Here is a 20,597-nt window from a genome sequence, read left to right on the forward strand (position 1 = left end):
GCTGTGCTCAGTCGCACTTTCTCTCCTGGATGACATGAGTGTTGTGTGAATGGTGCCAGGTGTGGAGTGAAGCTGTGATAGCCGCATTTCTTCCCTCACCAGTTAGCTGATGGCCCAGGTACAGAAGGATATGTCAAAACCAGAGTGGCTAAATGCAGCTGGTGGGGTGGAGGCAGTGTAAAAATACAAACTGTGAGAACAGATTTGGTTGGCTATGTGCCTGTTACATATGGACTGACAAGGAAGACACTGAGAAATTCCTGATGCTACACATAGGGGTGTGTTTTATGGAACTGTTTCGTGTTCTAAAACAGGGTACTGAAAGGAAATAGACTTTGCTCTAGATACGGAAGACACCTAAATGCTTACGAGGACTTCACTCTTCTCAGTTACTCTGAGGTAAATTAAGCCACAGCAATCCCACCTGAGATCACAACTGTAAAGTCAGAGGTGTGATTAAGACTTCCCATACTGTAAAGTATGTTGCTGCAGCCTCTCAGTGCATGTAACAGCTGCAAAGGTACCAAGTGTTACAGCCATAGCTAGATTCGTTCAGTTGCTCCAACAAGCTTGGGAAGAGGGGAGCACACCCTGCTCTAAAGCACAGATGGGCCTGTTGCCCTTGCCTTGTGTTTATTCACCTCAATAAATACCCAGTCAAAATCAGCTACTGCCACTCTGCGGTCACACCTCAAAACTGGTCCTCAACCAAAACTCTTCCAAAGTGTCTGATCTCTTAAAGCAAACATGTCCTAAAGCAAAAAGGTCAAAGGAGGTGATGTTGCCCCTCTACTCTGCTCTCATGATAACCCACTTGCAGTACCGTGTGCAGTTCTGGTGTCCTCAACTCAAGGACATGGAGCTGTTGGAACAAGTCCAGAGGAGGGCCACGAGGACCATCAGGGGGCTGAAGCAGCTCCTGTAGAAAGACAGGCTGAGAAAGTTGGGGCTGTTCAGCCTGGAGAAGGCAAGGCTGCATAGAGACCTCATAGCAGCCTTCCAATATCTGAAGGGGGCCTACAAGGATGCTGGAGAGGGGCACTTCATCCGCAACTGTAACAACAGGACAAGAGGTGATGGGTTCAAACTTAATCAGGGCAAGTTCCGGTTAGATAAAAGAGAAGAAGTTTTTACTCTGTGAGGGTGGTGAGGTCCTGGAACAGGTTGCCCAGAGAAGCTGTGGCTGCCTGATCCCTGGCAGTGTTCAAGGCCAGCTTGGACAGGGCTTGGAGCAACCTGGTCTAGTGGGAGGCGTCCCTGCCTGTGGCAGGGGGTTGGAACTGGATGAGCTTTAAGGTCCTTTCCAACCCAAACCAGGCTGATTCTATGATTCGTACTGATGTGTGACCTTGAATAGATGAACGTTTAATGGAATTAATCATTTTAGTGAATTTAAATGCTTTATTGCCATTAAAAAAACAACAGAATAAATACCTCATGACAGAGAGTAAGGAACCTGTGGCACACAGGTTCACACGACACTTCAGTTTCTGTCGTCAGATTCCATCTTTCTTCAAGGTTACACTGAGTCCACAAAATCATCATCAGTCCACTCTTCCTAATGGAAGGGAAAACAGCAACACCTTGAGCAATGAGTGACTTTCGTGTGGTTTATACTACAGTGGGCCAGGCAGCATGTAAATGCAGGTGCACAGCATATGCTGCCACAGAAACCTCTACTAGAAGTCAAACACAATTCAAGCAGCACAGGTGATTCCATAACTCTCAACTGTGCCTGCTATCATTAACAGACTTGAACAGCAATTTGGACTGATCTGAAGCATAGCACCTCTCCGCATGACTTGGCAGACCTGCCAGGTTCTGTCAGGACGTTCCTGTCAGGACGCTGGGCCCTGCTTGTCTTGCAGGCTCCATTCTACTGCCTCCTGGGTAGCAGCTGCCAGGCCTGGTTAACTGACAGTTAACTGGTTAACTGGAAATGAGGAGCCTACACGAAGTCACCTGATGAAACACGTTTGTGAAGATCCCCTTCAGATTCTCATGACATGCCTCAGCTAAGGTCGTGGCCAAGAACTGCTGAACGACACTAAAGGTATTTCCTTCCCTGAGACTCCCCACAATCTGAATTCCTGTTCAGACTTTCTCCCACTGCTAAATGTGAGTGCAGTTAAAGGCATTGCTCTAGTTAGGACCCAGCCTGGCATGAGGCTCCAATTAAGTTTTGATTCATGGGTTAATTTAAAATGTTTCCTGCATGCCTCTCCCAAGCAGTTCTATCCAGCATGCTCCAGAGCCTTCTGTAGGGCCTAAAACAGAAATAACAGCCAAGCAAATATAGCATGGGGAAGATTATATATATATATATATATATATATATTTGGTTTAGCTATTAATAGCTAATTCCAGAACACAGGACTGAAAGCCTCGTGGAACTAAGGCCTATTTCTTGCTTTCTGCTATGCTCTTCATGCCCAGGATTTAATGCCTAATAGAAGTATTCCATAAACAGAAAAAGGACTAAGATATTTCAACTGGTGGTGATGAAGCCCTTTAAACTTAAACCTAGTTATCACAGACTGGTCTGGGTTAGAAAGGACCTTAAAGCTCACTCCGTTCCAAGCCCTTGCCATGGGCAGGGACACCTCCCACTAGACCACATTGCTCCAAGCCCCGTCCAGCCTGGCCTTGAATACTGCCAGGGATGGGGCAGCCACAGCTTCTCGGGCAACCTGTGCCAGGGCCTCACCACCCTCACAAAGAAAAATCCATGCCTACTCTTCAAGTCATAGGGACAGTATCACTTTAGCAGCTGCACATTTCAGCACCTGCATGAAGTTTAGCTCATGCTTCTTCATGAATGACAACATAGATATTTCCCCAAGAGCTCGTATTTCAGCTTTTTCCTAGTATCTTGTGGGTTTTATGGCTTCACCACTTTTATAGCATCTGAGTCAGCCATGCTTAACCACTATCTGTATGTTTCTTCTATCATTTCATAGCGTATCATTTCCATACCAGTTACAGCCTTGACACTGATATCAACTTCAGCTGTGATTAAATCACGAAACAAAAATCTTACAAATAGATTAGAACTGATTGTGCACTTGCACGCCACAGCCTAATTATTTAAAGAAATACATACATCGTTACTATCAGCTAACTACAGTATTAGTGAAGTCTCACGGCTTAAGCAGTACGCAGGCACTACAAGCTTTCAAAAAGTTAAGCACACTTGCTCCTTTACGTCCTGGCCAGCTCAGATATGCTCTTGTATGTGACAGTTACTCAGAAATGAAATTATACAAGTTCAAATCCTTCACAATTCAGGTACACCAATATTTAAAAATCCTCAGTTCCAGGATCTGTTAACACTGTGCAAGAGCTTATCATGAAATACTGCAGGCGAATTTATCAAACCAGTTTATTTCTTTAAAAAAAGGATTCTGAATATATGCTTATTAGAAAAACAACACAATATCAAAACACACCAACAAACAAAGATACAAAGTGCCTCAAGCCATAGCAGCATAACTAGAATAAGAGCACCTTTAAATTAAACCAGGGCAGGGAAGGAGCAAGTCTCCAGAGCTCAGCAGAATCTGTTCTCAGCCATTTTGTGAGAAAGTGGAAGTTACGGAAGTGAAAACACACATCCTGTATTTTATGTTAAGAGACAGCCCTCTTCAGCTGTTAGTAAGTTTTTCTAAATGCCATACTTAAGGTGTCCTAGATCATCTAGATGGACAACATCTTCAGTATCAAGAGAAGTCCAGTTAAAAATAGTTCTTCGCAAAGCTCCACCAGAATGCATACTCTACAGCTTCTAGTCAATGTCATAAATAAAAGCTCTGAAAAGCGTTCAGGTTAGCTCTGAAGGATTACCTTAATTCTGCTTTCATCTGTTGAGCAGTTCTCCTCAGTCCATCTCCACCTTATTTCTATTTGTTCTTATAACCCGGGGTACTAGCTACCCAGCTGTAATTTATGCAAGCGTTGCTAGCAAACTGGCTGACATAGAAATTCAGTCCAGCAGCTGACTTCTGCGTTGTGCAAGCCGCCAAATAAAGCATTGAAAACAGTTTTAGAAACACTAGTCAGCAAAAAAAAAAAAAAAAAAAAAAAAAAAAAAAAATCAACACGTAAAAATTTCCTTCAAAAAGCCTACTTTGATTTTATTCCAGCAAATACTCATTTATTTCACCCATAATTCTAAGTGAGTTTCCACCTGTAAAGCTGGAATTTCCCCACAAGTGTTCAGTTCCTGGCTTTCAAAAACTCCTTTCATCACAGCACTCCAAACCTCAGTCTCACAGCTATTCCCCCTCACTGGCATCATGGGAGTTTCCCCTGCTGAAGTACAAATCTTGATGCTGGTCTGTGGTTTGTTAAAATACTTTCAATGTTCACAGAACGCAGGAAGTATGGCCTGCATGTTCCTTCCCCTCCCCACAAAAGACTGGGGTATTTAAGAACCCTCCTAAGTACAGGATATATGTATTCTGCCTGAACAACACATAAAAGAATATTAATGGGTACAGAAGTTTGTCTCAGTAGCTGTGTTGCTTTTGTCATGGCAGTTAAAGTGGAAAAAAAGTACTTGTACAATAGGTTTACTGACCTCATCCATTTTACGTTTCTTTGCAACATATTCATCATCTTCATAACCTTTCCTCTTCTTCCTAACCCCCAAGCAGAAAAAAAAATTTTGTAAGTCAGTCTCTTTATTTGGCCACAAAATTAAGATTATGGACCTATCTGTAACATAAAAAACCTCCAGTGCTTAAACTAGCAGCTTGCTAGAAGTCCACAGTGGGCAGTAAAGTGAAAAGGGCAGAAAAGAAAATCACGAAGTTCTATGCCATCAACGTTAAGTCTTAAGAAAACATTAACCCTTTACACAATTCTTATTTTAACCACATGATTTTAAAGTCCTTGATTCTCACTATGTATGACATCAAGTGGGCAGATGTTAGAAGCCACCAGGGTTTCAAATGCTCTGTTACAAAATAATCAGTATTGGAGCTTGCAAATTAGTTTGTGCAAGTCAGCACAAAAGAAGACATTTATAAATTACTGGAAGCACTGCTTTTGAATCTTGGTTCTCAGATTCCAGCAGACACTTTTGCACACTAAGCATGTGAACAGACATCCTGGTGTATGTATTTAGATGTCTTCATTCTCCATCACTCACACAGAGAAAACTAATGTTTCCATGGCAATAAAATGGTAGAAGTTTAACATCAAAGACTAAGTATTTACTTACGAGTTTGTATTAAGTAAAAGATCCAAGCTGTGACACTTCTCCAGTTTCTGTTTTAGAGCAACAACCTCTTCAGACTTTGGCAGCTCGTATTTCCTTATAAGATTGTTCATGCCTACAATGGCAACAACACAGCCCTAAGGACATTAAATAATTTCTGCTCTACCTTGTTGTACAGGGTTTGCATGGAAAGATTTTGGCAGTGGGGGACTAGAGGAGTGCCTTCTGTGTGAAGTTACTCAAAGCTTCCAATGTCTGATGGAGCCAATGCAGCCAGCTACAAGACAGGCCATGGCTGAGCACATCAGGAACAGTGGCAGCACTGCTGGGAGAACATACACAGGGAAAAAAAACCTGCACAACTGCAGCTGGAAAAGAGCCATGAGAGTATGTGAGAGCAGCAGCCCTGCAGACACCCAGGTCAGTGCAGAAGGAGGGAGGAAGTGCTCCAGGCACCGGAGCAGAGGTTCCCCTGCAGCCCGTGCTGCAGATCATGGCGAGGTAGGATAGACTCCTGCAACTCATGGAGGACCCCACTGTTTTGAAAGCACCATATGTAGCTTTTAAAAGAGAGTCAAAAGACACTGTAAGCAACATGCAACATATTAAAACAGCTGACAGAAAGATCACAAAGTAAAAACCTTATGTTTGTCAAAGCAAGCATCAGACATTTAAATACTAACTCCCCCTAACTGCTCACTTAGAGAAGTTCCCATCCTACCAGCACTGAAACTTTATAGGATCAAAAAGGCTTAACTATCATCTTATTCTGAGCATTAGTTTTAAATATCATCAAGGTACAGCAGAAGCCGAGCACAAGAACTACACTGAAACAAGTCATTAGTATCACTGATCTTGGATTTCCTCAAGGTAAGTTATAGCAAGGTAGAGTTCACGTTTCTCTGCTAACAAGCCTCAGAAAAGCATAGGTATTTTTCACATTCAGCATCGTACCTCCTTCTTAAGAAAAGACTGCTTTCAGTCTTGCTAAGAATTAAACTTAAATTTACAGCTACCCTGCAAGAAACAAGATTTTTTTAATCCTATCAGCATTTTTCTGTTAAACTAATCATACACAGAGATTACAAAATTTCATTCCAGCAATCATTTGTTTATGGAAGAGTTGCCTTTGGGCTGAAGCTACCTTCCAGAATAATGCAAGTGAAGAGTAAGTGATCCCAGCATTTCCTTTGCATCACAGCAATGGAAACCTGAAGATTGAATTTGTTAGCAGGAAGAGAAAGGGAAGAGCATCTTAAGTTTTATAAATTCAACTTAAATTTATTTGCAGATCCTAGTGATTTGTATAGTGCATTCTCTACTACAGTCAGTTTAATCAAAGGACTGCATTTTTAATGCTATCACCCTCCCATTTTAAATGAGTGCATTAAATAATTATTTGATTACTGGAAATGTTGTATCCCATCTTTTTTATTTAATTTAGAAATGGTAATAATCAGTATACTACATTCCCCATTATCTTAGCTAAACCATGCTGGCATTCTTATTATTTTTATCTATATGTTTCTCACACTAGCAAACCTAAACATCTTTTGAAACATCTTTACTGCTGCAAAACAGAAGTGAAATACAAATCCTGGCATATCACTTAACACTAATCATTTAGCTTAGAAAAGATACCTTCTGGTGGTAGAAGTAGTTATGTGCAGGCTTTTTAATTTTTAAGACACAGTGGCTGAAAAAGAGTCATTTCATCCCGATCTACAAAACCCATAACCTAGTTCCCAGAACAAAGTTCTCACTTTGTAGCCAGCTGCTAGCCCTTAACTGTCTGTAGCACTTATATTCTCAGAAGCATCAGGCCCTTTGCCTTTCAGTTTCTTTTATTCATATCACTGGAAAGCCTCACCGTCTCCCCTTGCATCCACAAGCTAGGTAGTTCATTCTACCATCCGTGTTTTAATTCCCTTACACATGCAACCAGGTAAAGAAAACCCCTGGAAGCACAAACTTCTGCTTAAAGTTTCTGTTGTTTGTTAAAAGCTGTTTTTCCTACTTCAGAAATACTGTTTATCATATTTTCCCAATGTTTACTTACATTTCATGCCATCTAGTAGCTTGGCTAGGGTTGTTCTGTCTTCTTTCAGCTTAAGACTTTCTGATAAATAACTGCAAAAAGACATGGAAGAGTAAGTCCTTACATTAAAGTGTTATTTGTAGCAGCTAAAATTAGGTAATAAAGTATGTATTATTCATTACTTACATCTGCTAGAGCTTCATGATTACACCTAGCAAGAACATTCTGGTTATACAAGTGCTATAAAATGATAAAAAAGCAAATCTGTAATTTGCAACATTCTTCTTCTGTAAGAACATGAAGAAAGTATTCTCTTGCCATGTATGGAATTAGATTTGAGCCTCACTGTTTTAAGTCAACTCACATTTAAGACTGTCAAGTGTCATGTTAACATCACACTATTACGTAGTATGACTGTTGGAAAAGCAAATAGTACAGAAGTGTTCAGTCAGACCAAGAGACAGCAAAGTTTGCAAGATGGAGTAACTTCTTTTGGCAGCTGAAAGCAAAGGCTCAAAGCTGTCTTGTAAGAGTCTGTGCATCCCTTCCTCTTCCCTCAGAGATTCCAGCTTCCTTTTAGTAAGAACATTAATACATACACACAGCACCTAAGTAAAACACCAAAACACATAAGCAACAACCCTCAACAGGACTGGCAACAACCAAGTAGTTATATCCCTTCCCAGGGAATGTAGTTACGGATAAATTAAAAAAATTCAAAGACTCCAAAGTGTATCAACCTGTTCAGTCTGTTTTAACTTCAAACTTACTTCATTTCTGACATTATCAGCTGTATCAGTTGCAGCTCCCAGACAGATGCACCAGCCACTGCAAAGCTGATAGCTGCTCTCTTAACACCAGTGCTCTTGTAGAGCTCAAATTTAAGAGTATTATTTAACCTTGTGCTAATACCAGAACTGAAGATTAATTTGAAGCCACCTATTAGCCAGAGCACCTATGTTTTCCTGAAGCCTTCACTTTTTCAAGACTGAACTATACACTGAAGGTCATGGCAGCAACAGATTTTCAAATCTTCCATGCTTTGTCCCACCCCTGCAGGTGTGTACCTACCCACACGTCCACATGACCTGAGCTGCAGCATTAGTTTCTCTCATACCCAGCATGTCAAACTCACATAAAACAATAAATGACAAGGTTATAGCAACAGTATGGTACAGACAGGTGATGAAGACTTGAGCTCTTCACAAATATGCAAAGACAAAAGTGGACATACCTCGATTCACACATTATCTACAAATTATTCTAGTTCTTTTTGTAGGCATGCTCTTCTGAATTTTGGCACAAGTAGTACAGAATATATGTTTAAGTATGAAATCCAACAAGTTTCAAGTCACAGTAAACACCTGAATGTTTTTACACTGTTCAGACAGTCAACATTGTGGAGGACACTCCTTACTGTCTTGCTCCTTCAGAACAAGAGGGATTTGATACTCATTTAGAGCAGATGGAAGTGAAATATCTTTAAAAAGAACTGTCTGCATTTTGCATCAGCCCCTGTTGCCTGCAGTCGTTACACTCTAGGTGCAAATAGCTCACACACAGCATTATGTGATTAAAACACTCCAGCTGCAGCTACTTACAGCAACTACCTTAGCTGTTTTTCTGAAAGGAGTGAGTTCTGTCCTTAAAAGGAAAGAAACCAAACAAAACATGCATTTCAGTAATGATATCGAAGTGTTTGATAATACCTTTGAAAACACCAGTGGCTAAACAAAATAAAGGAAGAAGGGACTGATTTAAAACAGCATTTACATGCTGTTTTAAAGGGACTGACACCATTTAGTCCATTTCGATGGAAACTGAAGAGCTGTACCAGTCAAATACAACACTCAGTTTCCACACACCTAGCAGCTGTCATTTCAGTGTAATTTCATTTGACTGCAACTTGAGACAAAAAAAAAAGACCTACAATTTTTAACGTAAGTGATTCCTTAAGTGTTTCAATACTCTCAGTTTCTACTGTGTTTCCACGTTCTTCATTCTAACCCTCAAGATGAGTCTGAAAATCCTGTGCTGCTCTGATTAGGGCAAAGTCATCCATTTGGAGGTTTTTTTTTTTTCCCTTTCTTCCAAATCTAAAACCATATACCAACTATTGCATTTGTCACCTACATTTTGAAAATGGAGGGAAAAAAATCCCAAAACAAAAAAAATACACAAAAACCCCCCAAACAAACAAACCAAAAACACAAACAAAAAAAAGCCCAAACAACAACAGAAAAAAAAATCAAAACCAAAAACAAAAACCCACCAAACAACCAACCAAATCAGCACTGCTTCAGTTTTGGAAAATATTTAAAGAACACATCAGAGTCAGTGTACAGTACACGCTTGTACTACTTAAGAATGTCTACCATCCAACTATTGTATACAGGAAGCAAATAAGATGTTTAAATCATACCTATAATGAAAAAGAAAATATTACCTTTCCATATTAATTCCTGCTCTTGAACCACTGGATAATATGGCAGCAAGAGCTATCTGTGAGGGACTGAAGAGCAGGTATGCATCCGTCAGAGCCACTCGACTGAGGAAGTCATCAGCTGTTTTCCTCAGAACTTCAGGATTCTCCAGCACTGGATAGCGAGTCTGAAAAGGAAGTATTCAGAAAGTAAGTAGGTGTTCCTTGCCTTCTCATTTGTGAGCTCAGACTACATAATTCAATAGTACTTTGAAATGCTAAAAAGTAGCAGACCATCTTCTTACTCCAAAAACAATCTAAAGTGCTTACAGCCACAACTAAACCAACTTCCTCCGAGATATCTGCCTATCACTTTAGAAACTAAATCTTTTACAATCATAGGCACAAAAGCAAATAAAGTTTTTTAACACAACCCATGACAGATTTATATCATGTCCGTATAGGGGGTATGTAGCACATTAAACAATACTACCTTCAGATCGATTAGAAATCCCTCAAACGGCCTGTATGGATTATGGACAATAAGATGGAAGTTCAATTGCTGAATAAGCAGTAGCTCATATTCCAGTATTTGTTCAAGAGCTTTTTCTTGTCCAGCAGGGCTTTCTCGAAGGTTACCAACAAACTGTGCACTGGACACATTAAATTCGTCCACTTTACAGGCCAAAAATGCACACGTCAGCCTTGAGGAGGGAAAAAAGGAAAAAAATTGACATATGTAGTACACAGCTTCCTATCAAGAGTCCTGTTCAGAAAATTTTTATCTTCAAAACACCATATTCTGAACACAAAAATCTTCCAAATGGAAACTGGAAGTGACCATACTTTGCCTTTACTTGTATTTAAGCTCTCAGATGTCCTTTCTCATTTTTTTTCGGTCTTTACAGATTAAAAAAGAAAAACAAAAAATCTTAAAAAAAGGTTAAACCTCCAATATTTTGCTTGACAGAATAACTTAAGATGCATTGATAACTCACATTATTATCCGAGGATGATACTCCATCACTGAGTTATTGAGGTAAAAACGTTTGAAATACATGGAAGCTGTTCCCTAGATTAAAAAAAAAAAAAACAAAACAAAACAAGGGAGGGAAAAGTAAGTGTAGAAGCAAAAACAGATTAAGAAAAAAGAAAAATAAACTAAAAAAAAAAAATAAAATCATGAAACAGAAGAGGCATGTTTGAATATATACTACAGACATACTGGATACACAAAGGCCATTTGAAAGTCTAATATATGTATGCCTACAATATTTATGCTCAAAAAGCCTGTAATATCTTCATGAGAAAAATGTGAAACTTACATGAAGTTTAAAAATCAAAGACTGAAAAGGATTCTGAAAGTTGTGAGTAGTCCCAGACAGAACGTCTGACTTTTTAGATCAGTAAGTTTCCCAATGTGTTTAACAATTATGCTTCTCTGTGTGTCGAGAAGTACTGCAGCGAATGCCAAATTTCCATGCTGGTCTGAACGCCATCGGCATGAAAGCAGATGTTTTCCGTAAACATTACTTGCCAGGTCTAATCCAGCACATGTACTCTAACAAGGGTGTCTTGGTTTCAGCTGTAATAGTTGTTTTTAAGTCCTTCCTAAGTAGCTGGTGCAGTGCTGTGGCTTGGCTTTAATCTGAGAACAACACTGATAACACACCGTTGTTTTTAATGTTGCTCAGTAATGCTTACCCTGATCAAGGACTTTTCAGTCTCATGCTCTACCAGGGAGGAGGGGAAGCAGGGAGGAAGCAGAGGCAGGACACCTGACCCAAACTAGCCAAAGAAGTGTTCCATACCACAGCACGTCATGCCCAGTATATAAACTGGGGAGAGTTACCCGAAAGGTCAGATCGTTGCTCTGGCTGGGCTGAGTATTGGTTGGCAGCTGGTAAGCCATCACTTGTGTTTATTGTTTTTTCTTTCTCTTTTAGTTTTATATTCTCTCACTTTGTTATTTTCCTTATTGTTAATAGTAGTAGTTTTGTACTGTACCTTAGTAACTGACTGTTCTTATCTCAACCTGTGGGAGTTACATTCTTTCGATTCCCCTCTCCAGCCCCCGGGGAGGCGCGGGGGAAAAAGGGAGGGAGTGAGAAAATGGCTGCACGGTTCTGAGTTACCGGCTGTGCTTAAACCACGGCAGTCGTTTCTGGCACCCAACGTGGGGCTCGAAGGGTTGAGATAACGACAGATCTGACCAGAGGGTGTCTAATTGTATTTGTGATAAGCGTTCATTCTTTCGGATTAATAGTCACTTGCCACAATGCTGAATTATTGGCTCTTGGAGTTGTTGTGCTTGGTCTCAGAGTTTCAGTATGTCACACCTTAGTTGCAACCTGTACTTGCTGTTACAGTGTTTATCAGCTCTGCAGCTGGGGCTAAGGTTCTCATTTTATTGTACTTTATGACAATGGCTTGTGATACAATAGAATTATTGATCATGAAACTGATCTGGCATGCACTCTCAGCATGGCCACCGCCTCTGTACTCTGGGAGGCATGTAATGGGAAATGTTAACAATTACACCCCTTTTCTGTCCCCCCTCGGAGGGCCAACCTGTGAAAGAGGATCCTCCCACACCTTCTGCCCCTCCCCCTCAGGCTATTTACAGCAGCATTTGAGAATTTTAAGGATTTTTAATGTCTTTTGAGTACCCTTGAAACCAGCCTGCTCCTTTTGCTGGGAACCAGCATGTTGCTGCATGTGGTTTAGGCCTTGCCTAAGGTTAAATGATGATCTAAGAATACCACTAAGAGATCTTCCCCATGGCTGGACAGTCATGAGTGGCAGTATGTGTGGGCCAGTATGGACAAGTACCCAGACCAGCAGCACCTTTGGAACTCACAGAAGACAATACAGATTATACATAGTAATGGCTAGGTGACAAAGGCAGCACAACTTTATTCCCTGCTACAGCTGTGAGTCCCCACTCTCTCCCTTCTGAAATGTGCTCAAAGTAAGTCATTCAAAGGTATTTTTCCTTTTACTTTTTAACCTCTGTAGGTTAGTTTACTGACAGTAAATCATGCTTTGTGGTCAGACAAGCACCAGTGCTTGAGAAACAAGTGGGTGACAGCTCAACTTTGGGACTCCCTCCTTTAGCTACAGCTAAAGTTCTGGGGTAAAGGGTGGACTTGATGATCTTACAGTTGATTTCCTACCTCGTTGATTCTATAGATAATACTCTGGCTTTGGAACATCTACACTACTCTGAAAATAGAGTGAAAAAAGCGTCTGAAACACAGACTGCAGCCCTCTTAGACAAAAAAATCTGAAAGATATCCAAAGAACAAGACACACAGGCTCTGCCGCTTACCACCACGGATCTCGGCATGGCAGGCTTGAAGACGGAGCAGAAGTCCAGCAGCCGCTTTTCGTAGTGCTTGCATATCGCCAGCTCCTCATGGGGCTTTAGAAGCCGAAGGTCGTTCTGCTGGACCTTGAGGGTGAGCAAAGATAAGTTCGCCTCATGTGCTGCGCCTTTCCCCTCACCCCAGCTCCCCCCCTCAGAGGAGGCCGGAAGGCTGACATACCCCTCCCGGCCGCCCTCTTCCTCTCCCCCCTCACGGCTCCCACTCCCACACCTTCCCAATCGCCGCCGCCCTGCTGTGGAAATTGCGGTTGGCCTCCTCCCGGCACCGCTCCAGCTCCTGCCCGCTGCAGAAGGTCCAGTGCTTGCGCTGGGTGCTGCTGTGGTACATGATGACGATGATGATGACGGCGGCCCCCACGCTTTCCGGTGTTACGCTTTCCGGTGTGGGCGGGGAATTGCTGGGAGGTGTAGTTCAGCGGCGGGGAGGTGGGGGGAGGCCTAAGGGTCGCTGACGGGAGGGCGGGCCCGGAACGGGAAGGGGGAATGTCAGGGTAGAAGTATGAAAAAAGGCATCTAGGTCAGAAAAAGAGTAACAGCTAACTTGAGAAAGATTAAGAAGAAACCCAAGGTCAAAGCCACATAGGTTATTTGGAAAAGATCAGCAAAACAGAGGATACCAGTGTCCCCAAAGGAGTTTGGTTCATTGTAATACTAAAACTCACACCCCCTGAGGTAAGAGACCCTTGCCCACAGAGACCCTACATCACAGAGATGTGTAGTGAAATAAATACATACAGCATTGTCCTGGGTTCAGCAGTAGCAGTCATTTTTCTCCTTCTTAGTAGCTGGTGCAGTGCTGTGGTTTTGACTTTCAGCCTGGGAACAGTGCTGATAACACTGATGCTTTTAGTTGCTGCTCAGTAATGTTTACACTGACCAAGGACTTTGTGAGTCTCATGCTCTGCCAGGGAGGAGGAGAAGCCGGAAGGAAGCAGAGACAGGACACCTGACCCAAACTAGCTGTGAAACCGTTAATTTATCAACATCAAATAATAATATGTTAGGAGTATGGCCTGGGATCAGCAGTAGCAGTCATTTTTCTGTTTCTTAGTAGCTGGTGCAGTGCTGTGTTTTTGTCTTTCAGCCTGAGAACAATGCTGATAACACACCGATGTTTTAGTTGTTGCTCAATAATGTTTACCCTGATCAAGGACTTTTCAGTCTCATGCTCTGCCAGGGAGGAGCTGGGAAAAAGCAGAGACAGGACACCTGACCCAAACTAGCCAAAGAGGTATTCCATACCACAGCACGTCATGCCCAGTATATAAACTGGGGGGAGTTACCCGGAAGGCCCAGATCACTGCTCGGGTTGGGCTCGGTGTCGGTCGGCAGGTGGTGAGCAGTTGTATTCTCTTCCCTTGTTATTTCCTTTGTCATTATTATTATTGGTGGCAGCAGTAGTGGTTTTGTATTATACCTTAGTTACTGGACTGTTCTTATCTCAACCCGTGGGAGTTACATTCTTTTGATTCTCCTTCCCATCCCTCTGGGAGCTGGGAGGAAGAAATGGGAGTGAGCAAGTGACTGCATGGTTCTGAGTTACTGGCTGGGCTTAAACCACAACAGGAAAGAAAGAAAGCAGGGAATTCTTTATGTTCTAGCAAATGAAATCCATCTTGGTGAGTTTAAAAAGAAGTATGTGAGAATAAATAGTTCTCTAGCCCACTCACATCAGGGTTGATATGTAGTGAGGTTGTACTGGGGTGGGAGTTGGCCTCTTTTCCCAAGTAACAAGTGATAGGACAGGAGGAAATGGTCTCAAGCTGCACCAGGAGAGGTTTAGACTAAATATTAGGAACAATTTCTTCACAGAAAGGGTTGTCAGGCATTGGAACAGGCTGCCCAGGGAAGTGGTGGAGTCACGATATGAATAGTTAAGGACAGTTTCGACACTGTTCCGCATGGCATCTTTGTCTCTAAAAAAGGTACATAAATTTGATGGCTGGACACCCAGTGGATAATGAATTGGCTTGTTGACCACATACAAAGGGTTGTGGTCAACTGCTTAATGTTCAATTGGAGACCAGTAACGAGTGGTATCCCTCAGGGATCGGTGTTGGGAGACTGATCCTGTTCAACATCTTTGTCAGCGAAATGGACAGTGGGATTGATGTACCCTCAGCAAGTTTGCCAATGACATCAAGCTGTGTGGTTCAGTTGACACGCTGGAGGGAAGGAATGCCATCCAGAAGGACATTGACACACTTGAGAGGTGGCCAGTGCCAACCCCATGGAGTTCATCCAAGCCAAGTGCAAGGTCCTACATCTGTGTCAGGGCAATCCCAGGCACAGCTACAGGTTGGGTGGAGAAGAGACTCAGAGCAGCCCTGCGGAGAAGGACTTGAGGGTGTTGGGTGGAAAGAAACTGAATATGAGCCAGCTTCAATGTGTGCTTGCAGCCCAGAAACCACCCCTGTGCTGGGCTGCATCAAAAGGAGCGTGACCAGCAGGTCGAAGGAGGAGATCCTGCCCCTGTATTCTGCTCTCGTGAGACCCCACTTGGAGCTCTGCATGCAGTTCTGGTGTCCTCAACACAAGAAGGACATGGAGCTGTTGGAGGAAGTCCAGACAAGGCGTGAGAATGATCAGGGAACTGCAGCACTTCCTATAGGAAGACAAGATGTTCAGCCTGGAGAACAGAAGCTGCATGGAGACCTCATAGCAGCCTTCCAGTATCTGAAGGGGGCCTACCAGGATGTTGGAGAGCGACTCCTCATCAAGGACTGTAGTGATAGGACAAGAAGTGATGGTTTCAAACTTAATCAGGGACAGTTCAGATTAGATATAAGGAAGAAGTTCTTCCCTGTGAGGGTGGTGACTCCCTGGCACAGGTTGCCTGTCGTCGCGCACGGAGGGAACACATGCACAATCAATATGATGGATAAAAGTGATCCGTTTATTGTGCTCAAATAGTGGGTATATATAGTGTCAAACTGCCACGTACACACAGCTTCCTGTAGTGATTGGTTGGCATATACAGCATTGGGTACATTCCAGGTGCACTTTCGGTGATTTTCCCCTGCTCATATACACATCCTCCCCTCAAGGTCTCTGCTCCTAGTTCACAGACAATTTTTAGCTACAAGGTTGGCCAGCTGGTCTTCTATCTCTATTGGTTAACTTCCAGGGTTTTTCCACTGTCGGCAACTGTACACAACTGGTGTTTTTTCTCACTTTCACAGAATCTGTGCTTAATTAAGCTCAGACATGGGAACATGACCTTTGCTTGCTAACCATGTCTCCACAGTTGCCCAGGGAAGCTGTGGCTGCCCCATCCCTGGCAGTGCTCATGCACAGGGTGGACAGGACATGGAGCAACCTGGTCTAGTGGAAGGTGTCCTGCCCATGGCAGGCGGTTGGAACTGGATGAGCTTGAAGGTCCCTATCAGTTGTCCTAACACTAGTTAACTAGTTAGAATTTTTGTTGCTTATGCTAAGTAATACTTTTTTTTTCATTTAGTGTCACTGGTATCAGTGATTCGGAGAAAACTCCAGGAACAAACTTGCCAACAAAGTTTTCAAGTTGACAAGCAGGTATTCTTTATTGCGGTGCTGGGAGACACAGGGGATAGCTCCTCCTAACGTGTGTCCCCATATTGCTACACAAGCCGTCCTTATATAGTCCCTGGACGTATATACATATTCATGAGGCTATGTATGGATTACACTATTTTCCAGAAAGTTCCCCGCATGCGCACAAAATTGCGGTGGTGGTCTCTGAGGGTCGTTTACTTCTTCCAACAATCTTCAACACTTCTGGCAGCCTTTGAAGCACTCACAGTAGATGCTTATACCAGCTTAACTGGTTCGTTAACACCACAGACATAACAATCCTCCTGTCCTTATCAGTTAGTTTAACTGCAGCCCATCCTGGACATCTGCCATTTCCAGATACTCCTTATCCTTGCATCCTGTTCTTCTAGCCTGTTTTTCTTACGTCCATTTTTGTACTAAGGTCATAGGGCCTAAAACTATGTCAACTACAACAGTTTATCTTGTACAAGAATTCTCAGTATGTTCTCTAGCTGTACTCTACTTTTTTTTTTTTCTGTGTATCATGCACCTCAGTAATTTTCCATTGCTACTGTTACAAAGCCGTCAAACTTAACATTACTTAAAACTGATTCTAAAGGTTTATATGTTCGATTTTGTAATTTTGTGCACCCCCTTGTCTCATCAGTGAGATCCTTTTGTCAAAGGAGCACTACTCTGTGCTAGCAAAATATACTGGTCATTCAAACCAGTACAAAAATGTATGTATATATAGCTATAATCCACTTAAGTATGAATATGTAATACAGGGACATACAAGTTAGAATACTTAGCAAAAACACAGACTTTAAAAAAGTAAAAAATGAAAAAAATAATTACATCTTTAATTATAAAGGAAAACCGTCTGCATTTAATAAGGTACAACTTCAGAAGCATGTTAAGTGTATGATGTTAAAGATATCATGGATCATGGGAGCAGAACTTAAGTATGCTGAGGCACAGATATTTGTTTATTCTTAAATTAGGGCCATCACATTCATCCAGTGATGAGGGATGAATTCCTTCTCAGCAATCAGATTTGTATGTTCCTTTTGATACTGTGCAGGTCATCTGTTGCAGTCAGTGGAAGATGTTCCTGAAAACCAAAAGCCAAGGCTGGCTTTTACAGTTATTTTTGCCGTTCTTCACTGACATGTCCTGAATCATTCATTGGGAAAGTTCTGTTTGTTCCATCCCTTGTTTCTTACTTTTCCTTCTTTACTTCTTACTTCCCCTTACTGACTTTGCCCTGATGTTCTTTACTTTTCTTTTTAATTAGTTAGCACAGGCAGATACCACTTTAGTAAATAAATGTCAGCTACAACACGAGATCCTGGTCTGGACCTGAACTGTAGCAGAATGTAGTGCTCAGGGGTGGGGCTTCAGTTCACTTTAACATAAAGGAACAAGTGTGTTGCAAAGGTAAGGTTTTATGTGAACTCCCCTAAATGTCAGGGTTATTTGCTGCTGGAGTTCTTTCTGAGACCTTACTTCGAATTGGTATGTGTTTGCAAAGGGACTGGAAAGGATAAAGATAGGTTGCTTTCACTAAAGGATCTGTCAGTTGTTTTGACCCTCTGGGTACAGCCTGCAAAGCTCCATGAGCAATCTTTCCTGCCTAAGGCATAAAAAACCTGAAAATTAAGGTTACTTTATGTGATTACTTCACATGCTTTTGGCCATGGCAGTCTAAGAAGCCTTTACATGTGAGTACCTCATATATGGAAGTGTGGTGTGCCAACCTCATTCTTTATCCTCATGCTTCTGCCATGCTGTGAAGTTGTCTCTCAGTGAGCCAGTGGTCATGTTAAGCCAGACAGATGTCCTGCAACACAAGGATTTTAGAGGATGTAGTTACTCTGGCAACACAACCACGTGGAAGCAGACAAAACTACTTCTGCACTTGTTGTGTAAGGTTTTGCCCTCTGGTCTAAATGCTGCAGATAATGGAGTTGGATACTATGCATCTGATTCTGATTCTTCAGTAGCTGATGGAATCATGGCAAGACACAGGAGCTGGAAGCATCAGACAAATGGCTCTTGGACCATAATATATTAATAAGAAAAGGTTTTTTTCCTACAAAGAAGTCACTGCTTTCTCTATGTTGTTAAGACAAAGTGGGCTGAGAGACAAGGTTGAGGATTCATTATCTCTTCCAGAGATCATGACAGTGACCCAGGAGAACCAAAACTCCTTTCTTAAATGCATACAGTTTATACAGTTTGAATCTTACAGTTTGTGATATTTACTCTTTTTTTACATTGTTCCTTATTACCTAAGACATCTGTATGTTGTGTTGGAATTACATGATTTCTAATCACAATTATTCATAGCTGTGTTCATGAATGAAAATAAACTTCTAACTTAAAATATTTTTCTGTAATTGTGTTTTTCTATCTCATCTTATCCACAGTCCTTTACTGAGAGATAAAGCCTGGCCCATCCTGCGTAGTTACTTGAAAGACTGGATAGTGAGGATCCCCATTTTCCCTGCTACTTTGGAAACGTGTTGTGTAACTTGCTTACTTAGCTTGCTTCCTGCTTCCTCCTTCCTCCTCTTCTCACGTCCTTAATAAGGGGCAGGTGTTTCTGGAAGGAAGAGAAGACTGAGATGACTGTCTTTCTACACAGCCCTTTCATTGGAAATATGGACATCAGATACCTGTCTCTTTTTCTTCTAAAGATGAAGATAGGGTAATAGAAAATAAAAATAGATTTCTAAAATTTAGGACAAGAAATGAAGAGATTTGTTCACACCCAGCACCTCATCTGTGAAATACCAGGGATCAAATAATTTCTTCTGTTCTCCGTCTTTGTCATAAGCACGTTTTTGGTGGGGTGTGCTCCCTGTTTGGCTGTCTTGCAGTGCCAGAAGACAGAATACCACCCTGAGCAACGGATCATCATGTCATCTGCAATTCCAAGCCAAACATCTCCTATATACCTCAGCATTCTGAAAGTTGTGCTTTGCTGGACTTAACGGAAGTAGCTCTTCACAGAATTCAGAGCTGTATAAGTGGGTTTAGCTGTTTTTTGGTTTTTTTTTCTTTCATTTAACTTCTTTATTGCATTCAGTTTGGCAAGAAAACATGTTCTTCTTTCATGTTTGTAGGATATGCTGAAATGAAGGAACTGGATCCTTCTTAAACTATAGTGCCTGAAATAACTATTACATAAAGGAATCTGATGAAGGCTGGCAAATGCTTTTATAGCTTCATTGTAAAGATATAAAGAAAATGAATGAGGAATTTGAGAAGTAGATGCACTGAAATTGGATGATATGAAGTACTGTTCTGATCTATTAGTCAAATTACACTATTAAGCCCATCAGTGAGCAATTTTGTGAGGGCTAGCTGTGCATCTAATGTTTCCTAACCTGATAAGCACTGACCTGAGAACATAAGAGTTTGCAAGAAATGGCATAGATCTTCTTTCTTGATACTCAAAAGCAACTTCCATGCTGGAATAGGTCTTGGGTTACAGAGATGAGGTGCCTGCCTTATGGAAATGTCTTTGTAGATCTTGAAATTTCACTGAGCTGCCTCATGTTTGCTGTCACCTTTTGTGCTGCCGAGCCATCTTTGGGGAAGAACAGGAGTAGAGATTTGGGGGCAAGCAGGGAAGAGTGTTTCAGTAGCCTGGAGCCTGACGTGCCTTGAGAACCCTCAGGTTACAGTGGATATTTTAGAATACATTCATGGAATCATAGAATCCCAGACTGGTTTGGGTTGGAAAGGACCTGAAAGCTCATCCAGTTCCAACCGCCTGCCATGGGCAGGGACACTTTCCACTAGACCAGGTTGCTCCAAGCCATGTCCAACCTGGCCTTGAACACTGGCAGGGATGGGGCAGCCACAGCTTCTCTGGACAACCTGTGCCAGGGCCTCAGCACTCTCACAGGGAAGAACTTCTGCCTAAGATCTCATCTCAATCTCCCCTCTGTCAGATTAAAGCCATTCCTCCTTGTCCTGTCCCTACAAGCCCTTGTCAAAAGCC

General features: G+C 42.0%; 1 protein-coding gene across 4 annotated transcripts; it reads right to left on the minus strand.

Annotated features, from left to right (window-relative positions):
- Nucleotides 1–576: 576 nt before the first annotated feature.
- Nucleotides 577–13,397, minus strand: CCNH (cyclin H; the record flags this gene model as incomplete). Of its 4 annotated transcripts, none has more annotated exons than XM_080637396.1 (10): nucleotides 577–919; nucleotides 1,435–1,558; nucleotides 4,580–4,640; nucleotides 5,225–5,336; nucleotides 7,281–7,351; nucleotides 9,706–9,869; nucleotides 10,175–10,385; nucleotides 10,680–10,753; nucleotides 13,013–13,135; nucleotides 13,281–13,397. In XM_080637396.1, 9 exons carry the CDS (start codon nucleotides 13,395–13,397, stop codon nucleotides 1,520–1,522), a joined length of 972 nt encoding a protein of 323 aa, XP_080493522.1. In that variant the 3' UTR covers nucleotides 577–919; nucleotides 1,435–1,519. The 4 variants fall into 4 exon arrangements, with proteins under 4 accessions (XP_080493522.1, XP_080493521.1, XP_080493523.1 ...); XM_080637395.1 differs by having other exon boundaries at nucleotides 3,844–4,640; XM_080637397.1 differs by lacking the exon at nucleotides 577–919 and adding an exon at nucleotides 1,272–1,348.
- Between the last annotated feature and the right edge of the window lie 7,200 nt (nucleotides 13,398–20,597).

Source organism: Psittacula echo, assembly GCF_963264785.1.
Source record: "Psittacula echo genome assembly, chromosome: Z".
In the NCBI taxonomy this organism is placed as follows: domain Eukaryota; kingdom Metazoa; phylum Chordata; class Aves; order Psittaciformes; family Psittacidae; genus Psittacula; species Psittacula echo.